The sequence below is a fragment of the Furipterus horrens genome, unplaced genomic scaffold (assembly GCF_987537825.1).
Source record: "Furipterus horrens unplaced genomic scaffold, mFurHor1.1.pri manual_scaffold_13, whole genome shotgun sequence".
Lineage (NCBI taxonomy): Eukaryota > Metazoa > Chordata > Mammalia > Chiroptera > Furipteridae > Furipterus > Furipterus horrens.
Window position 1 is genome coordinate 36,749,619 of NW_028327183.1, and position 19,364 is coordinate 36,768,982.

A 19,364-nucleotide genomic window follows, 5' to 3' on the forward strand; every position below is an offset into this window, starting at 1 on the left:
TGTGGTCTGGAGGCCCTCAGACAGGCCCTGATTAGCTGGGGTGCCCTGAGCCCTCTCAGGGCATAGACTTGATATGGTCTGGAGCTCCTTCACTAAGCTGATGGGGTGTGTTTTCCAGGAGGTGCCAGGGAATGGGGCCTTGGCTGTGATGACTGAGGTGGCTTCAGAGTCGGATGATTTTCATAGTCAGTGTTTCTCCCCTTTGCACATCTCTCTTTGGACTCTACAGCTGTGTGTTCATCTGGCACCTGGGCCCAGAGATCACCAACTGCATGAAGCAGCACTTGCTGGAAATTGACCATCGGGAGCAGCAGCAGCAGAACACGAAGGATGAGAAGTGGAGCAGACCCCCCAGGTCCTAGCAGCCGCCTACATATTCCCCATCTGTCCTCCCCCAGAGGAATATGTTCCTGCCCTAGGCCCTAAGAGGCATGATGTGGGGAACAGAGCCATAGCCAAGACAGCCCTGGGCCTTGCCTTTTGTGCAGTCTCAGGGCAGGAGATGGACTTTGAATACAAAGTTAGGATGACACGGAGGAGAACGGTTTTGGAGTGGGAAAGCAAACTGGTTGGAGAGCCTGTGAGCACTGTGATGCGGGAAGCTCCAGGAGGCTGTGGAGACCAGAGGAAGCCCCCGACCCTGGACAGGCGTGGCCAGGGAAGCATCCAGTGGCACTGAGATGCCTTCTTAGTCTTTAAAGTTCCTATGCTGTAAGACCAGTTTTATTTGGAGTGAATTCATGCTCTAGTTTTTTTAAGGTTTCAGTTTTACTGGGAGACTGTGGGGCTTTTCCTCTTGCCGCTGGAGCTGTTTCTGTCTCTGTCTTGAGGCTTTGTCATTGCCTCCCTGTGGGGACCAGGCCTTGATGTGTGCTGCGTATCCTGCAGTGGTTTTGGAGGCACTAAGGGAGATAGCAGCTACCCTTGGCTTCTGGTTTTGAGTCTCACGCCCTACCCAGGGGCTGGAGCAGGGTCCTGGCTCCAGTGCCCACCTTGTGTCAAGCATGTTGTAGTCTCCTGTACTCCAAAGGAACTAAAATCGCATTGCTACTCCCTACTTCCTGAAACAGATCCCAGCAGCTCAATACTCAAACCCCACTATCTGCTTTGTTTTTCAAAGATCCCATTGATGTGGCCTTTGGAGTTTCTTATTTTTTGAGCGCAGCCTTTCTTATATCTCATTTATTATGGTGATATATTTCTAGCACAGTGGGTATGGCAGATGAGACCTCCCAGCACCGTATGTTCATATGGAACCTAACAGGACCCTGGCCCTAGGCAGATCCCTCTAGGACTCCATTTACCTATTTCTCTCCTTTTCTTCCTCATTTCTGGCTTCAGGCAGGAGACATATGTATCCATGCCCAGCAAGATTTGCTCCCTGAGCCCTGGAGAGCAGACAGAGGATGAGCTGGAGGAAGAGTGTGAACCTGAAGAGCTGCTGAAGACACCATCCAAAGAGAGCTTGGATCCAGGTTGTGAAGTGGATCCATCCAAAGGAGCCCTCACTTGACCTCTGTCAGTGTAGTGGTTATTGCTGGGTTTTACCCACTACTTTATTTTCAGTGCCTGGCACATATTGAAGCTCAGTAATCATATTGGTCAGGACTCTCTCAATGTAATAGCAACCAGACTCTCATTGGTGTAGCTAGAAAAAGAATTTATTGGTTCATAAACCTGAAAATTTGAGAGTATTGGCTTCAGGCATAGCTGGATCCAGGTAGTCAGGTGATGTTAAAGGAATGTATTTTTCTCTATGTTTTGGCTGTACTTTTCTCCATATTGGCTTTGCTGTCAGACAGACTTCTTCCTTTCCTGGGAGGTAGGGATGTAAAGAGAATGTCCCAGGGAAAAACAAAGCACATTAACCAGAAGAAAAATTTTGTTTTCAGGCAAAAGGGAGAGTAGTAGCTTAATGACTTCATAAAAGGCCAGGCTCTCTATCAATTTCTACCCCTCTGCATAGCTCCTTGGTTGGCATAGACCCTGATAGTTGCAAGATGGCTGCTTAAGTTCCAGGCATCAGTGGCACAGTTGAATAGGACATTTCCTCCTAGTATATCCTTTAGAAAGAAACATTTTCCGCCCTGGCTGGTGTGGCTTAGTGGGTTGAGAGCCAGACTGCAAACCGAAGGGTCGCTGGTTTGATTCTCAGTTAGTACACATGCCTGGGTTGCAGGTTCGGTCCCTGGTCAGCACGCATACAGAAGGCAGCCAATCAATGTTTCTCTCCCTCTTCCTCCTTCCCTTGCCCTCTCTCTAAAAATTAAATAAAAATTAAAAAAAAAAGAAAAGAAAAGAATGTTTTCCTAGAAGCCCCTGGCAGGCTTCTCTCAGGTCCCATTGGCCATGATTGCTCTACTTATGAGAGAGGCTGGGAACAGTGATTAGTTAGTACCATGTGTTTTTAGTGTAGGTGGTGGGCTATCTCAACAGGGGTTACAGATGGCTGTTAGGTAAGCAACAGCAATATGAGAATTCAGCCTTGGAAAGAAATCAGGATAAGTTAATTTCCTTTGTCACCACCCTCATCCTGATCTGGTGTCCTTTCCAGGGTGACCACTTCTATCAGTTTTGTATAAATCTTTATAGTCCTTTTTCTGAACATTCATATATATATGTGTGTGTGTGTATCCATAGGCAACAGGTCATATTTATGTCCATCAATTGTATTATGCTACAGAAATCATTCTACATTTTTTTCCTCTCAAAAGTGTCTTATCCACCTTTGTGTTGGTGGACACAAAGCAGAGGCCTCCCTCTTTTAACCAGCAGCATAGTAGGGTACAGCAGTCCCTCTGCGTATTGCAGTTCACTTATCGCGACCTCACTGTATCGCGGGATTTTTAAAAATATTATATTTAATTATTTATCGCAGATTTTTGCTATATCACGGGATTTTGCGGTGCTGTATATGTATGTTAAAGTTACATAGGTTTAAGAGTGTAGAATATGTTTAAGAACATAAGTAGTGTTTGTAAAAGTGTGGAAAAGGTTAATAAGGGACTGGGAATGGTTTATAAGTGTGTGGAAAGGGTTTATAAAGCCTTAAAATATATATAAATACTAAAATAAATGTAAGATTCCTACTTCACAGATTTTCACCTGTCACAGGGGGATCTAGAATGTAATACCCGCGATAAGTGAGGGAATACTGTATTTTAAGTTATTCCCTCTGGGTGGGCATTTAGGTTTTTTTCTAACTTTATACTGTTGTGAAGGAGGCTAAGCACCTGGGCCTCCTCCTTGGGCATGTGTGAGAGTATTTCTCCAGGACAGAGGCCGAGGACTGGCACTGCTGGGCTCTGGGGTTAGTACACCTATTTTCTTTTAAAAAAGAACCCCAGGGGCCCCCTTACTGCCCCACCCAGCAGTCAGTGTTAAGCCCTTCCTTCCCCCCATACTTTTGCCAGCATTTGATACTATGAAGCATTTTAATTTGGTCAAATCTAAGGGGTAAAACATTATATCCCATTGTGTAAATGTGGATTTCCCTGACAATTAGTGAGGTTGAGCTTTTTTTGATGTGTCTGTGGGTTCCTATATTGTTCGGAGAATTACTTTATGTTTGTTGCTCATTTGTCTGTTGGGTTGTTCTCTTTTTATGGATTCCATGTGTCTCTTCAGATCCTCGGTGCCTGCTGACCAATGGCAAGCTGCCACTCTGGGCAAAGCGGCTGGTGAGTCTGCCTGGAGACTGGGGTGCCTGGGGGCTGGCAAAGTAGGGGTACCCTCCTCTAAGCTCTTGTTTCTTCAAGGAGCACCCCCCGCACACGTCTCTCTTTTCCCTTGAGAACCCCATCACCCTTCTAGTCTCAGCTTAGATAGCCCTTCATTCATGCAACATGTATTTACTGAACACTTACTTACCCTCTGCTAGTCATTGTTCTGGACATGAGACACAGCAATAAACAAGGCAGGCAAAATTTCTGCCTTTGCAAGCTCATCTTCTTATGTAGGAGATGGACAGTATCCACAGTAAACTAAGTGCTATGGAGGAAAATAAATTGAGAAGGAAAATAAGGAGTACTGGGGGGGGGGGGTGACAATTTTAGGGTAAACAGAAAAGGCCTCACTGGGAAGACATCTGAACAGAGTTAAAGTAAGAAATGCAGATCCTGGGGAAGAATTTTGCAAGCAGAGAGACCAGTTTGCTTAGCATGCTTAAGAAAGTTCAGGGGTACTCACGTGCCTGGGTTGAGGGTGGATAAGGGGTAGAATGGGAGGAGAAGGGCTCAGAGGGACAGTAAGGACCAGCTGGTGTAGGGCCATGTGGGTTGTGTTGGCACTCCCTAGATACTCCTTGTCGTCATCCACTTATTTTTTCCCCATTGCACTGAGTGAGGTGGAGACGAGGGAGGGCTCTGAGCCAAGGATGGCCGTGCTCTAACTCACGCGATAACAGACCCCTGTGGCTACGTGTTGGAAACAGGCTCTGAGAGGGAAGCAGGAGGACTAGGGAATAGACTGCTGAGATAACCCAGGCAGGAGAGATTGGAGGCTGGACCCAGAGAAAGAAAGAATGGTTGGATTCTTGATGGATTCTGAAAGTGGCGCCAAATGATTGGATTGTGAGAGAAAGAGAGGGATGGAGATGATGTTAAGACTGAATGAATGATTGTTATCTTGGGAGAGAGGCAGACTAGGAACTGTTAGGTTAGAAGCTGGTAGCAGAATGCTAAACCCTAGATTGGAAGGTTTATTTCAGGAACAATGTCAGATCTCAGATCAAAACCTACAGAGAAATACCCCCCTGCCATCCACTTCCCTGCAGACCAGGTCAGGGCATCTGGGCATGTTCACTCAGGTCCCCAAGCTTCCCCTTATCAGTGCATATTACAATTGGAATTACATTCAATAAATAATCACTATATACTTATTTTGTGTGGGCTTTGTTCTAAGTCTTTTATATGTATTATTTAATTCTCATTGAGGTAGGGGCTTTTCATATCCCCATTTCACAGATAGGGAAACTGAGGCCCAGAGAGGTTAAGTGACTTGTCTAGAGTCACACAGCTAGGAATTATAGGACATGAGATTGACTCTAGGCAGGCTGGCTCTAGAGCCTGAGTTCCTAAACACCCAGCCTTCACCGTCTCTCAAGCAACAGTCTTGGTAGTAGGCAGCGGTGGACTGGACCAGGGTGGGAGAAGTGGCTGTATCTTGGATCTGTTTGAATGGCAGAGCTGACAATTTGCTGAAGAAATACAATGTGGAGGATGAAGGACAGAGTAAGAGAGAGGAATGAAATATGACCTCAAGGTTTTGGACCTGAGCAACTGGAAAGAATATCTGAGATAGGGAAGGCTTTAGGAAAAGCAGGTTTGGGGGGGAAGATAAGTTTTAAACATGTTTGCTTTGAAATATCTACTAAACGTCCATGTGGAGCTATAGAGCAGTTGCACATGTACTTCTGAAGTTTAAGAGCAAGTTTCAGGCTGGAGATAGATGACTGGGAGTCATTTCAGGGTAGTGTTTAAAGCCAAGAGAATGGATGAGGTTCATGCAGTGTCTCTGGCTCTCCTTGGAGTTAGTGATCACTTGGCTGGCTGCCTGACCATCCTGTCACCTTCAGCTAGGAGACGACAACGTGGTGGATGGCTCAGCCCTCCGCACCAAGCACAGCTACCAACCACATGGTCGCTGGGCGGAGCGGGCTGACCAGGAGCCCCTCAAGACCATCCTGGATGTCGATGACTTGAATTGCTTCTTAAGCCCCATGAAGTCCAACAGCCTGGAGGACTCTGTTCTGGATACAATGGAGCCGCAGAGCCTGGCAGGCCTGTTGAGTGAGGTAAGGACTTCCTGCTCCAACCCAGTCTAGAACCCCTGCACCACTGTCCGCTCAGGACTTGGGACCTCAGCACACTCGTTTTGCAAATATGGCTGACTGTCCTTGAGATGGCAGGGGGCAGGAGGGTGATCCCCAGGCCTGGTGCACAGTGAGACTTCCTAGGGAAGACCAGGAATCTGGGAGGTGGGTCACTTTGGGGGATAAGAGTCTGGGCCCAAGAGCAGGCCTGTGCCTGAGTGGAGTGCATTTGAACAAGTGGAGACTGGCCCTACCTCTTCCCAGTTGTGTGAATTAGAGCGAGGCTTGCCTCTCTGGGCTTCAGTATTCAAAAATACGGACATAAAAAAATGATCAAAACGATTTCTTAAAAATGGTCATTAAAAAATAGCCCTCAGCCCTGACTGTTGTGGCACAGTTGGTTGGGCAACACGCGTGGGTTCAGTCTCCTGTTGGGGCATGTACAGAAAGCAGCCGATCGATGTTTCTCTCTCATGTCAATATTTCTTTCCCTCTCTTTTTTCTTCCCTTCCCCTCTCTAAAAATAAATAAATAAAATCTTATTTAAAAAAAAAAAAAAAAAAGGCCTGGCTGATGTGGCTCAGTGGATTGAGCACTAGCCTGTGAACCAAAGGGTTCCTTGTTCGATTCCCAGTCAGGGCACATGCCTGGGTTGTGGACCAGGTTCCCCAATTGGAGAGGCAACAACACACTGATATCTCTCTTTCTTTCTTTCCTCCCTTCCTTTCCCTCTCTCTAAAAATAAAAATAAAAAATGCCTTTAAAAAAAAAAAGCCCTCTGAAGACTTTTACAGAAATCCAATGCCAAGAATAGGGCCTGGACCCATTTGAGGTGTTGAAGCAATTTTAGCTCTTATTTATTTTCCAGATAAAATTATTTTTTATTCTATTATGTTTTCTTTGTATTGTGGCATAATATACATGCAGTTATGTGCACAAAGCTCAGGTAAATAGCTCGGTGAATCGTTACCGTGTATATATCTATGTATATGCACCACCTAGGTCAAAGTCAAAATATAGAGCATTTTCTGCCTCCAGGAAGACCCCTGTTCCCTTGCCAGTTAGTACTTTAACCCAAGGTAAGCAGCATTGTGACTCTCTCAGCATGGATTGGTTTGCCTGTTCTTGAACTTCATATGAATAGACTTTTATAACGCAGTTGGGCATGAAGTGAGCTCATGGTGAACAAAGGGCTTGGCCCAGGCCTTGGTGCACAATGAGTATCCCACAGTGGGGTTGCCATTACCCCTGACATCTTTACTGTAACACTTAGAAGCTTGTAAATGTCCTGGTTGCCACAGCTGCCTCAGCTGGCTGTGCCTCTACCCCACAGTCAGAGAGCCCCCAGGAAGATGACTGTAGGAATCCCTTCTTCCTGCCCCTACAGAGGGAGTCCTCTGAAGCCAGAGAGGTCATCATCTCCTTGGAGGCGGAGGTGCCGGTCCCAGGGACGGACAGGTTAGTGTCCTTTGCACCAAGAAGAGCCGTAGTTGGGGAGAGAAAACCTCAGCTGATAGGCATACTCTGGAAGAACTGCTCTCCCAGTGGGCCTGTGCGAGTGGGGAGGAAGGGTATGACCCTGACGGAACAGGAGCCCAGCCCTGCAGCATGTTTCCATGGTTCTAGGGGGAGGTACAAGGGACTCCTGGGGTAAGGGAGTCTTTGAAGGAGGCAGGAGAGGCAAGGCGGTGTGTCCAAGGGGAGCAGGGTACAGATGCCACAGGGTTCTGGGTAGGGGCCAGTTGTTTACTAACTAGTATGTTATCATTCCTTCACCCTGCCCCTATTGGCACTGCAGCAAGTACAACTGGAAAGAGGTGGAAGGAGCACCTGGAAGCCAGCAAAGTGACTTCTATCTCAGGGTCTCCTCCATGGGCTTGAAGGATGAGCGCAAACTTGAGGGTGAGTGAAGGCTAGGCAAGGACCCTGCCATAACCTATTCATCTTGCTATGCCTCTGATGATGACTTTGACCCAGTCTTCCTGAAACTCAAGAGTGTTGCAGTACACAGGCATGGTCCTTGATATTATCAGAGGTTTCTGGAGCCCAACTGCCCACTGACGGAAGCCCAGCTTTGCCACTTCCTACAAGTGTAACATGTTTGTCCATAAAAAAAGGGTCCGGGTATTATCATCCCCATTCTCCAGATGGGGAAACTGAAGCCCTGAGAAACTGAGCCATGTACCTGGCTCATCCAAAAAAAGGGCCTGGCTTTGGGTTCCTGACTCTCCCTTAACATCCCCTCTCTTCTCCTTTCAATACAGGGGATTCAGAGTCCTACTTGGAGTGTACCTTCACCACTGTCCATTCCTCCCCTCCACAACTGGACTCATACTCTCGGTTTGACATGGCTATGACCCCAATACCAGGTAAACGGGTGAGACATGAGGAAGGGCGGTGCATGGGCCTGGCTTAGGGGATGGACGTAATACATGAAAACACTGGCCCCACATCAGCTGTACGCTTGGTGCCCACTAAGGCTCACCTGGAAGGCAGAGCCTTTAGTCTTTCCTTCTTGGCCTGGTGGCAGCAAGGTGTGTGCTGGGCAAGTCCAGCTTTCTCCATTGTGAAGTGCCTGGTGCCTTTGTCAGGGTGTCTGCCATGACTCATGGTATTGAAGGTTCTTTTCTGCCTGCCTCCTTTGCCTCCACAGAATGCCTAGGAACTGCAGAAGAGTCATCCCAGCTGGAGGTACCAGGCATATCGAATGCCTCCCTGCCCCAGACCCCTGAGCAAGAGAAGTTTCTTCGTCACCGCTTTGAGATGCTTACTGATGCCCACCCTGAGGGTAGGGCCCTACCCCTCTCAGCCCTGCCTAGGTGGACCCTCCAGTGCTAGGCACAGTGTGGGCATCTCTGGGTTAGGGCTTTCCCCAGCAGGGCTGTTGAGGGTAGTGGGAGGGCATATGTTTTATCTTAAGGACTAAGCTGCATGATTTCCTCTTCCTGCTATAGTTGCTCTGTGTTGTCTATTGATGGGGGTTTTTGAAGATCTGCCTGGATCTAGGACTGGTTGACTGGAGGGATTCTGAGGTCTCCCTTGGCATCTTCCCCTAGAGCTCTTTCGCAGATCCCTAAGAGATGTGACGGTCTCTGAGGATTCGGAATTTTTAAATCCCCAGCTGAGTATTTCAGCCCAGTTCCACTCACGCCTCCAGAAGACATCCAGGTAGGAGCCAGTGAACTAGTGAACCTTCCAGCTTTCTATATACCTCCATGGGGGGCTGTGTCCTCTCAGGCACCCCCAGGGCAGACACAGCTGCCTGGTTTCCTCCCCAAAGGCTACATCACACCTTCCCTTCCCGGCTGCCCCTGAACCTCGTGAAGTCCCCAGAGATTAAAGTCATAGCCGATGGGGGGAACCAGCCCAGAGCAGAGCCCCTGAGAGCAGGTACTGGCTGCGCCTTCCCAGATAGGACCAACGTGAGTACTTGAGCCACCTCCTTGGGACATAGGACTGGGAACCTGGAGGACTTGTCATCACCTCATGGCTATGCTTGCAGGTCCTCTCTGAGGGGAAGACTAAGGAACCCCTTGACAACCTTGAGGCCTGGTGCCCATTGAGTGAGTGTCACCATCCCTAGTACACAGCCCTGAGCTTCTCAGCAAATGGCCCTGGGTGCCCTGCTGAACCATGGGTGGGGTGGGGCCCTGTCTATCATTTCTGTGGCTTGGGTGTGAGAGTGAACCAGTTGCTTCCTTTACAGCCCCCTGTCTCACAGGTCTGGCTTCCTGTATCCCCTCTTTCTCACTGCTGCCCACAGACAGGAAGCCTCTGACATCCACAGCCCTACCCACTCCAGGCCTTCACACTCCCTCTACCTGCTCCTGTGTGGAGGCTATTGCCAGCTCCCATGCCAAGATGTCACACAGCATCTCCTTTGAGGACAGTGAGGACCCTGTCCTGCCTGAGTTGACCAGACCCCTCTGCAGGCCCTCATCCCTTGGGGGGCTGGCCTCCCTGGACCAGCAGCTTCAGGCCATCGTCACCACTACAGCAGCACCCAGTTCTGGCAACAAGAGCCAAGAGCCTGCCCTGACGTCCCGTGGCAATCAGGAAGCCTGGGCCAGCCTCAAACAGACCCTTTCAAGCATCAGTGACAGGCTCTTACTGCCCCCACTCCCACAGGAGTCACCTACTGCTTGTGTCTGGTCCCAGGAACCTGTGGCCACCCAGCCTAATGTCACGGTTACAACAGCTAGCTTCCCAGCTCCCAGTCCCATTGATGTGAGCTCCCTGAGGCTCCACAACTCCACCTTTCTCCCAAGGCTTCTGGCCCTTGAGCCCCTCAACACTCCTGCCCACACTGACAGCCCCTCACTTCCAGTGGCCATGCGTGGGGGCCCTGGTAGCATCACCTCCCTCCTGGAGCTCACCCCTGGTGAGTGTCACCCTTGGGATAAGGTGTCTCCTAAGCTCATCCCATGTAACAGCCAGCTCAGCTCCAAAGATGGGCACTTGACCTGGCTATAGGGGCTGTGGCATTCATTCATTCATTTACTGAATTATTTAGTGAGCACTTTGTATGTGTTGGGCTTTTTGTTCTAAGCCCTGAGGACATGGATGGGCTGTGGTGGTAAACAAGACTACAAAGAATTGACACCTTAATTGGGAAAGATGCCTAAACTAAATCTATGAGGAAAGTGTTAAGTGTATCATGAAGTGATACATGCTAAGGAGAAAAATAAGAGAAAGGGCTTAGGGAGTGAGAAGTGAGGGCAGTGGTTAGTTTTAAACAGGATAATGAGAAAAGGCTTTAGAGAGAAGGTGGTATTTGAACAGAGACCTGCAGGAGGGGAGAGAAGGGAGCCTTGGGGACTGAGGGAAGTATTTCAGGCAGAGGGGCAAGAGTTGGGATCAGCCCAGTTACCCTGGTCTCTCTTAGACCAGCTATAAAGTACCAGTATCTTTCTCATTCTCTCCTCTCTACTCCTAGATGTACTCAGTGTCCGGGACAACCCTGGACACGGCGGGGAGCATGGGGTGCCAGCCGGAGTCCTCTCCCCAGCTCCCCTTGAGCTGAGTAGTGTGAGGTCCATTGTGCACAAACTGAAGACTGCCTTCCAAGAAGCCCTGGACCTTTACCACCTGGTAAGCCAAGCCCCAGGGTCAGGGGAAAGGGCTAAAGGGGTACCCTGGGACTACCTGGCCTGAGTGGTTTCTAACAAGGTTAGCACTCCTTGCAGATGGTCTCCGGTGACCAGTTGAACACCAAGCAGCAGCAGGCACAGGCTGAGCTGGCCTCTGCCTTCCTTTGGATCCACAGCCAGTTGGAGGCCAATGACTGGCTGGTTGGGAGTGACGTCGCCCCAGCCCAGGCTCTGCCCAGCCCAGGTCCTCGCTCCCCACCTACATTGTGCCCTCTGGCTAGCCCAGATTTGCGTGCCCTGCTGGAACACTACTCAGAGCTGCTGGTGCAGGCCGTGCGGAAGAAGGCACAGGGGGACTGAGGGCCAGCAGCCCTGCTCTTTTCTGATGAAATAAGGATTTTAAGCAAATAAACTGACGGCTTGGAGGAATGGTTCCTGGTGGCTATCCTGGCACATCCACAAAGCCACCTTTCAGGTGGATGCAGGGAGGGAGGGTAGAGAGCAATGCCTCTGGTAGACCAGCCCAGGGAACTCTCGTAAGCCCTGATGCTAAGCCCTGTTCTCAGAATGTCAGTGGGTACATAGGACCAACATCCCTAAGAAGTTTGGGAACTGCAGTAATGATGATCCCAGCACATGGTTCTCGTGTCACTTATCCCCTGCCCACTGACCAGCTGAGGGATTACATCTGGTCCTTGCCCAGTAGGGCTAACTGTACCCCAGGAAGGGGCCAGTCCTTTCCTACCCCTACTGATGCCCAAGAACCCACTGGAGCTGCTGTAATCACCATGTACCGGATCCTGACCACCAGTGCACACATTGCCACACTGCTGGCCCCTGGGTCAGGCCCATGCCACAGGTCAAGGTTTTTGTCCCCATCTGCAGCAGGGGACATTCAGGAGAGGCAAACAGGCTTATCTACTGGACAAGCTGGGCAGCAAGCCTAGGCCACTTAGCAGCTGGGACAGTAATGTTTTCCCAAGCAAGAGGACTGTGTCAAACTTTAAGATCTAATGAGCTTCCAGCACTGATACCAGCTTCCCCAGGCAGCAGGCATCTAGCCACATAGCATGTCTGCTAAGGGGCCACTCTTGTGACCACAAAAGCCCCTACTGTCCCAAGTGTATAGAAAGGATGCCAGCAGGGGTGGGGCCCTCCTAAAGTACAGTTCTACCATGTGGACTCTTGTGGCCTAAACCCCCACTTGCCTGTTCCTCCCTGCTCTGTTTGATGGTCATGGCCCACTGGAAATGGGCTTAGAGAAAATCCACTGTCTTGCCCAGGGTCCTATAGAGCTGAGATGCAAACCTAGGCCTGCCTGATGGAAGAGCTGACCTTTGAACATGAGGACATGGCCATTGCTGCCTCCATAAACATTGACACACATAGGAACCAATTATGCAAGTTTTTTGTTTTTTGTTTATTTTTTTTAATTCCTGCTGGCATCCAGGTGCCTGTCACTGTTCTGCGTGTTAGGGATACAGGACCAGCAAAGCATCTGCCCTTGTGGCGTTCACCTTCTAGAGAGCAAAACACAGGAATTAAAACGGTAACTGTATAACTAGATAAACTGAGGGAATTCACTGTCCTGGTTGAAGTGTCAGGGAAGGCCTTTCTGAAGAGACATTTGATCTGAGGCTTGTTAGAGGACACGGGCCATGTGGACATCTCTGAAAAGTATACAGGCAGGCAGAACAGCCACTGCAAAGGCCCCCATGAGGGAATCAAATGTACATATATGTAAGGAATCACAACAAAGCCAGGACAGCGCTGTGGAGGAATGAGAGCCTACCAAGCAGAGCCTTGTTTCATGACATTCAAATCCAAGAAACAGTCACAACACAATTTCACTTCCTAAATAAAGTCCCTGATATTGGTGTTTCGGGAGGTGCCCAGTTTTGTATTTTTCAAAGCTCCCTCTCCCTACCTGGTCCACCTGGTCCAGGGCTATAGTTGGGCTGCACCGCTGCCCAGGCCCACGGGCCACCCCCAAAAGACTGGAGATGCATTCTCCTTGCTCTTGCCTAGCGTGGCCACAGTTGCCTAAGATCCCTGAGGCAAGGTTTAAGATCCAGGCCCCTGGACACTCATGGGACCAACTTGAGGCTCTACGTGAAATTTACCCCTTCTCCCACCCTGTATTATAGTTAAGCCTTCAACTCCAAGTAGCAAACACCTGGCTTATGGGGACACCTACTATAGGGATATTTGTTACTCTTGATTTTGTCTCTGCTCTATCACCCTCTGAGGCTGAGTTTCACCCTCCAGTTTAGGCCCTCATAATTGCAACATGTCTGCCACACACTCAGCAGTACACCCCTACCCAAGCAGTAGCAAAGGCACAAAAAAGCAGGGAAGTGGGGAAAAATTTGCAGACTTCCTAGAGGCCTTCCCCTTCAGAGCAGTCACAGGCAGTGGGAATGGAGATTGCTTTGACTTGCGTGGACTCACCATCTCTCCTGTGCTGGGCATACTGCTTAAACAGAATTGGGTTCTCAGCACAAAGGAGGCGGGCTAGTAGTTCAAGAGAATCCAGTGTATCTTCCACTCTCCACTTCCTAATACCAAGCTGTTTAGCCCTAGAAGGACGAGACTCATGGACAAACCAGCTGGTTAAGAAACCACTACTAATGAATGTGTGCAGATGGTTTATGAGCCAACAGAATCTCAGTGGGAAGAGGACATCATGTTCACGTGGGATGTGTCAGGGAAGTTAGTGAAGGAATAATTTGCAAAGGAGTGGGCAGGGAAGAATGAAACCACAGCACCTTAGACCTGATTCCAGAAGAGAGCTGTCACACACAGACCCACGACACACAAGGGAGTGAAGTGAAACCCACAAGAGCAAATCCTGGAGAGAGAGCTGCCTGAGGGGACCTGTGTCTCTGGCAACCTATCAGGGAGATATTTGGGGGAATCCCTTCCCACATCTAAGTGGCTCCGCCATTGTACCCTATTGGAAGCCAGGGGCCCTAGGAGCTCAGATGATGCTGCCCACCCAGGTCAGCTTCCCACACACAGAGTAGGGCAGAAAGGGAGCCTGGGGGGCAAATAAAGACACCCAACCCCAGATTTCTTCTCTAATATATCTTCTGCAACAACACAGGAATCAATTGCCCCATGAGACATGTGTTGGGCATGGAGAACTGGGCACCTAGGCAGAAACAGAATGGCTCCCCAATTCACCAGGTCATTCTTTAGTGCAACCTGGCTCCTGCACTCCACGTTGGACAGCTCCTAGATACTGGGCTGCCAGCCAGACCTGTGTCGGGCAAAGCAGTCATGGCATCTTGAAATACAACAATTGTGAGATGGCAACACTTAAAACCCCATTTTACAGATGGGTCAACTAAAACACGGTTTCCTAGCCACTTCACTCCTCAAGACTTCCTAACAACCCCTCTGTTTATATGTCTGCCACATGCCAGAACCCATGCTCAGCATTCTCCCCACATGATCTGCATGGATCTTCAACACAAACTGGAAATAAGGAGACTCCTTAGTCCTATTTTCCAGATGAAGAAACAGGCTCAGCAAGAAATGACTTGTCCCAGGTCCTGCAGAGATAAAGTGGCAAAGCTCTGGGCTAGCAGACTCTCAGTGCTCCCTCCCTTGCTTCCCCAAAGGAATCAGCAGGACTAACTAGGGAATGTGAAGAAATGAATAAACACTGCTTCTTTCACCACCAAGCCTTTGTGTAGACTGTTTCCTCTGTCTAGAACCCTTTCACCCTAATCTTTCTCCAGGGCTCATACCCAGGAAGTTGTCCCTCAATGCCTAAGCTGGATCAAAAGCCTCTTCTCCCTCCCTCCCTCCCCCCAATCCCCCTGGGTTCTCCCCATCACAGCCTGGATCACTCTGCCTGTGCTTCCCCCATCATGCCTTGATCATTCTGGGCAGTCACTGGTGTGTCTCCCCCATGGACTAAGCTATGTGTTCATTTTCATTGCTGAGCTAGACCTAGTTTATAGCTGGAGCTCAAAGAATTGTTGGGTGAATAAATGAAAGTAACTGCATCAGGAGGAATGTTCAAAATCCCTAACCTCTGATTAAGAGGCCAATGACCAAACTAGAATACAGCCTGGCCAGAGTGCTGAGGTAAGGTTCTCAGAGCCCCCAGCTATGTTTCTGGAAGTCTGGGGGAGAGGTATCCTAGGCAGTCACTAGGAGCTAGACTATTAGCAAACTGGCACTTTAATGCCTGCTACACCTGAACAGTGTTTCTGGCTGAACATCAGTTCTGGGCATCTGAGGGTCAGAGGTGGTGCTTCCTGCCTGAAGATGCACAGCCTGGACAGATCCTTGCTCTGTTCTTAACTATTAGACCCTGCTGTCCCTCTGGAGCAAGCAATCAGTCACCCCCTCCCATGCTTCCCCGGACAGCTGCTGTAATTTGGATAACCAAGCAGGCTGTTGGTTGTCCAGTACTGACTGATTTGCCTGGCAAACAGACCCTTAGATCCTTGGCCCTGCTGATATTAGAAGACACTCAAAACCCCTGGGGTCTCTGTTTCCTCTACCCATCCTCAAGAGCTGCCTAGGCTGCAGTCTTGCCCTTGCTTGACCTTGGGGGTCCTAGTGCTTACCTGCCCCTGTAGTTTACAGAGTACCTTCAGGAATCTGTCACAGAAGGAGGGGGGAATGGTGGGCCCCAAGACAGAGGTAATTGGAGCCAACTGAGTCTGCTCCCTTGGCCTGTAATGAAATTTGCATTGAGAGAATGAGGCTCCCTTATGGCTGACCCCTCCTTTTCCACTTAGGATAGTCATTCTCGGGCTAAGGTCTGAGAGCAGGTGCAAGAGGCAGCTCCTGTGTGTGTGTGTAACCATCTCACCATTACTGGAGGTGATGCCTCGTGTTTTCCTGGTCAGAAGTAGGCGCCTGCAACCACCCAATTGGAGTCACCTGCCTGACCAGCTTCGGGGAGACGCCTATGTCCCAGGTGGGCCCCTCACTAGGTCTGGAGGTGAGGGGCAGGGGAAACACAGAGAATCACTGTCTGGCTTCTCTTCTCAGACTGCAGCAGCCTGGAGGGGCCACCGGCACACCATTCTTCCAGCCTCGGGGACTCTTGGGCAGTGGTGAGTCTGCAGGTGGCCCACAAGACCCTGCTCAGTTTCACCCCTGCCCACTCAGCCTCAACAGACCCTGACTGCCTCCTTAATCCCCAAGCCTATTGCATGAGTCCCTCCAGCCTCAGGACCTTTCCACCCATTGTTCTCTCTGTTGGGAATGCCTTTCCTTTCTTAGTAGTGAGCTGTTAAGACCTTAAGCACCATTTCTCCAGGGGTGGGGTGGGGTGGCAGTCACAACTCCTACCCTTAAGGATCTCTCTGTCCTGTGGGACAGAGGATCAGACATGGTGACAGGAGGATGGGGATGGGGATGAGATAGGAACTTTTGAGAAGAGATATTCTGTGCATGCGCTGGAAGTAGAGCACTAGCCAAATGTAAATGTGCTCAAGATTCTTTCAGTATTTATTTAGAGCCAGGAACTGTTCTAGGCAATGGGTATTCAGCAGGAGAGACAAAAATTCCTTCCTTCCTAGAGTTCATAATCTAGGGGCAGGGTGTGGGAGTGCTGCAGGTACAGATAACAAAATTAGGAAAATAAATATTATGTTGGAAGATAGTATGTTAGTATGTGCTATGGAGAAGTAAAAGTAAGGTAATGGCAATGGGGCATGGTCAGGGAAGATGTTGAAGAAAGGATGGCATTTGCACATAAATAGTCTCTGGGCTTCCCATACCTCCATGGTTCCGAGTTCTAGGCACTTGGATTGCTCTAGTGTGTATGTTTGTGTGTGTGTCTAACCCCCGTGTCCCTCCCACAGCCCACACAGGGCACTTTGGCCACCACTCCCAGAGACCCTGGGATGCTTGGCTGCCCATTCTGCCCCAAGGCCTTCCTGTTGCAGCGCATGCTTACAAGGCATCTCAAGTGCCACAGCCCCGCACGCCGCCACATGTGCAGCTGTTGTGGCAAGGGCTTTCATGATGCCTTTGACCTCAAGCGCCATATGAGGACTCACACCGGTGAGCAGTGGCATGGACATGGAGGGGCTGCTGGGCCCTGGGTAGGACTGGGACAAAATGGAGGAGGTGCCCTGGATGTGGAGTTTTCATTTGTGTTTTGTGGGGCTGAGACTCAGCCGTCAGGTTTGGAACACCACATACTTAAGAGGGGCCTGCTGAGGGGTGTGGAGTGAAGACAGGCACTGGGTACAGGATTCAGGTCCCAGACTAAAGGGTGCAAGGGAAGGTCTCCCTCTGCCCTCCCGGCCCCCGGGGAACGAACAGCCTGGTGAGGATGATAACAGATGTCTGGTACATATTTGCACTGAGGTTGGGGATAGTGGGATGTAGGCAAAGTCTGAAGAATTTGTAGTAGGAATGGGGGAATGCTCACAGAAGGCAAGGTGGGTTGGCTTTGGTCTAGAGGTCATTGTCCTGTCCTTCCCTCCGCCTATCTGTGCAGGGATCCGCCCATTCCACTGTGGAGCTTGCGGGAAAGCATTTACACAGCGCTGCTCTCTTGAAACTCATCTTGCCAAGGTGCATGGGCAGCCGGCCAGCTACGCTTATCGTGAGCGTCGTGAGAAGCTGCACGTGTGCGAGGACTGTGGCTTCACCAGCTCAAGGCCCGATGCTTATGTGCAGCACTGTGCCCTGCACCACGCTGCTTGAGACTATGCACCCAGTGTCCAACCCATGAGAGGCAAATAAACACGGGACCTGAACACACAGAACAGAGCATTTATTACTGGAGGAGGGTGGTTCACTCGGTCCAGCGGTGGCCGCAGTGTGGGGCTGTGCACACGTAGTACAAGCGCATAGCGTCCTGGCGTAAAGGACGCACAGTTAGGAAGGGTCTGGACCCTCAGGAGGGCACAACATGGAACCTGCATCTAGCAGAGCCTCCCCCCGCAAAAACAGACAAGGGGGCCTTCCTCATTGGTACGGGTCCAGCTCAGGACACCAGGAAGGGCAGGCTACCCTCAGTATGAGCATGCCCTCTCCCAGGAAGGACCAAGCCCCGGATATTTAGAAAGCCTTCTTCGTGCCACTCACCTCAGCACGGGCACTGTGAGACTGGAAGAACACTGCCTCTTTGTGGCCGCACCTAAGGGGACAATCAACCACTCAAAGCCTGCCATACCCTTTTCTCTTTCCTCCTCCACTCTCCTCCTGAATGCCAGGTGCGCGCTCACTTTTGGCACGGGTGATCCTCGGTCCGAGGCAACGTGGGGTCCTGGGACACGTCAGCGATGATCTGTGTCAGTTCGCTGAGGGAGAAGAGGGGGAATAATTATGCTCTGATGAGGGCTCCCAAGGCAACAACCCTGTCCCTAAACTCCAGCCCTGCCACTCACTCCACTTCGTGCGTGATTTTGTTGACGTAGATGCAGCTGTTGTCAGCTTCCTGCTGGTAGTCACAGTTCCGACACTGCGGGAGGGCGAGCGGCAGGAAGGGGGTCAACGGAGATATTTCTGATGGGACTGGGAGGGAGGGCAGGGTCTTCCCCGGAGAAGTGGATTAGAAGATGGAGTCTCGAAGTTGGGATAATGGGGTATGTCGAGCATCACCTCGCGGGTGGGAGAGACAGGAGAGTTGAGGTTCATTTCGGGATAGAAGAGACCAGGATCAGTCGGGCGGAAGAGTAGGGGGTCATGGAAGTAGGGCGGGGCCGTGATGGGAACGCATTGACTCCTGGGGATAGATGGGGGGGGGCACCCGCGGACTCGTGCTCACCGCGTAGAGCAGAATGCGGTTCTCCTTGTCCTCCTTGGGGTAAAGCATGTTGTTACTGTGGGGAGGGGAAAGTCAGAGGCCCGTCCCAGCACCATTACTTGCTCCCCTTGCACACCTGCTTCCCCTGCCTCACCATTCCTGGCAGAATCGAATACCCACGAAGCCCGGCTCATAGGTGCCGTCCGGTTCCATAGCGTAGCGCTAACCGCCAAGCCTTCCGCGCTTGCTCCGCTTCACGACAGGTCGCGGGAAGGGTCAGACCTAGTTGCTTCGCCTTTTAAAGAGGGGCGGAGCTGCTCACGAGCACTGTCTGCCAACAGCTTTGTGCGGCGCCTGCGCCGAGATTTGATTAATTACTTGCTTCAGTCTTTTGAAATCCTAATTGCTTCCAGCCTCGCTTCCCCAGTTTATAGAATAGTATGGTACGAGAGCCGAGCACAGGACGCGTCACGTAACTCGTAAAGCACTATGCATAAATGAAAAAGCCATTGCTCTTTGCGGAGGCCGAAGGCCAGTGCACATGCGCGAGTTTACCCTCCGCGGCGGGGGTAACTCCGGACAGTCGGTCTTTCCGGCTTCAGCCTTCGCCCGCCGGACCCGTTTTGGAAGAACTGTACCTTGACAGGCCGCTCAGGATTGGCTGGACCTATCTAAGAATACGGGAGAGCTTCCGGTGGTGAAGAGATGGCGGCTATAGGCGGGCCCTCTT

The 19,364-nt window shown here is 50.5% G+C and overlaps 3 protein-coding genes across 3 annotated transcripts in view; 2 read left to right on the forward strand and 1 right to left on the reverse strand.

The window, feature by feature from the left end:
• WDR62 (WD repeat domain 62) overlaps window positions 1-11,327 on the forward strand; it is a 55,775-nt gene extending 44,448 nt beyond the window's left edge. Inside the window, exons 19-32 of the mRNA XM_090261093.1 lie at window positions 230-355; window positions 1,342-1,475; window positions 3,628-3,680; window positions 5,576-5,794; window positions 7,146-7,270; window positions 7,611-7,714; window positions 8,077-8,181; window positions 8,466-8,600; window positions 8,869-8,980; window positions 9,093-9,234; window positions 9,315-9,375; window positions 9,576-10,193; window positions 10,749-10,903; window positions 10,999-11,327. Of these exons, the coding sequence (XP_090117219.1) occupies window positions 230-355; window positions 1,342-1,475; window positions 3,628-3,680; window positions 5,576-5,794; window positions 7,146-7,270; window positions 7,611-7,714; window positions 8,077-8,181; window positions 8,466-8,600; window positions 8,869-8,980; window positions 9,093-9,234; window positions 9,315-9,375; window positions 9,576-10,193; window positions 10,749-10,903; window positions 10,999-11,262 (2,353 nt within the window). The 3' untranslated portion in view covers window positions 11,263-11,327. The remainder of the gene's footprint in view (window positions 1-229; window positions 356-1,341; window positions 1,476-3,627; window positions 3,681-5,575; window positions 5,795-7,145; window positions 7,271-7,610; window positions 7,715-8,076; window positions 8,182-8,465; window positions 8,601-8,868; window positions 8,981-9,092; window positions 9,235-9,314; window positions 9,376-9,575; window positions 10,194-10,748; window positions 10,904-10,998) is intronic.
• Window positions 11,328-15,728: 4,401 nt separating this feature from the next.
• OVOL3 (ovo like zinc finger 3) lies at window positions 15,729-17,670 on the forward strand. Its single transcript, XM_090259818.1, is given in 4 exon segments — window positions 15,729-15,879; window positions 15,882-15,995; window positions 16,737-16,938; window positions 17,381-17,670. Coding segments are annotated over 4 exon segments (654 nt in total). The 5' UTR covers window positions 15,729-15,750; the 3' UTR covers window positions 17,590-17,670.
• Window positions 17,639-19,316, reverse strand: POLR2I (RNA polymerase II subunit I). The gene is made up of 6 exons (XM_090259819.1): window positions 18,789-19,316; window positions 18,656-18,710; window positions 18,276-18,349; window positions 18,114-18,188; window positions 17,974-18,025; window positions 17,639-17,743 (listed from the first exon to the last, which is right to left on the reverse strand). Exons 1-6 carry the CDS (start codon window positions 18,845-18,847, stop codon window positions 17,681-17,683), a joined length of 378 nt encoding a protein of 125 aa, XP_090115945.1. The 5' UTR covers window positions 18,848-19,316; the 3' UTR covers window positions 17,639-17,680.
• Window positions 19,317-19,364: the final 48 nt, after the last annotated feature.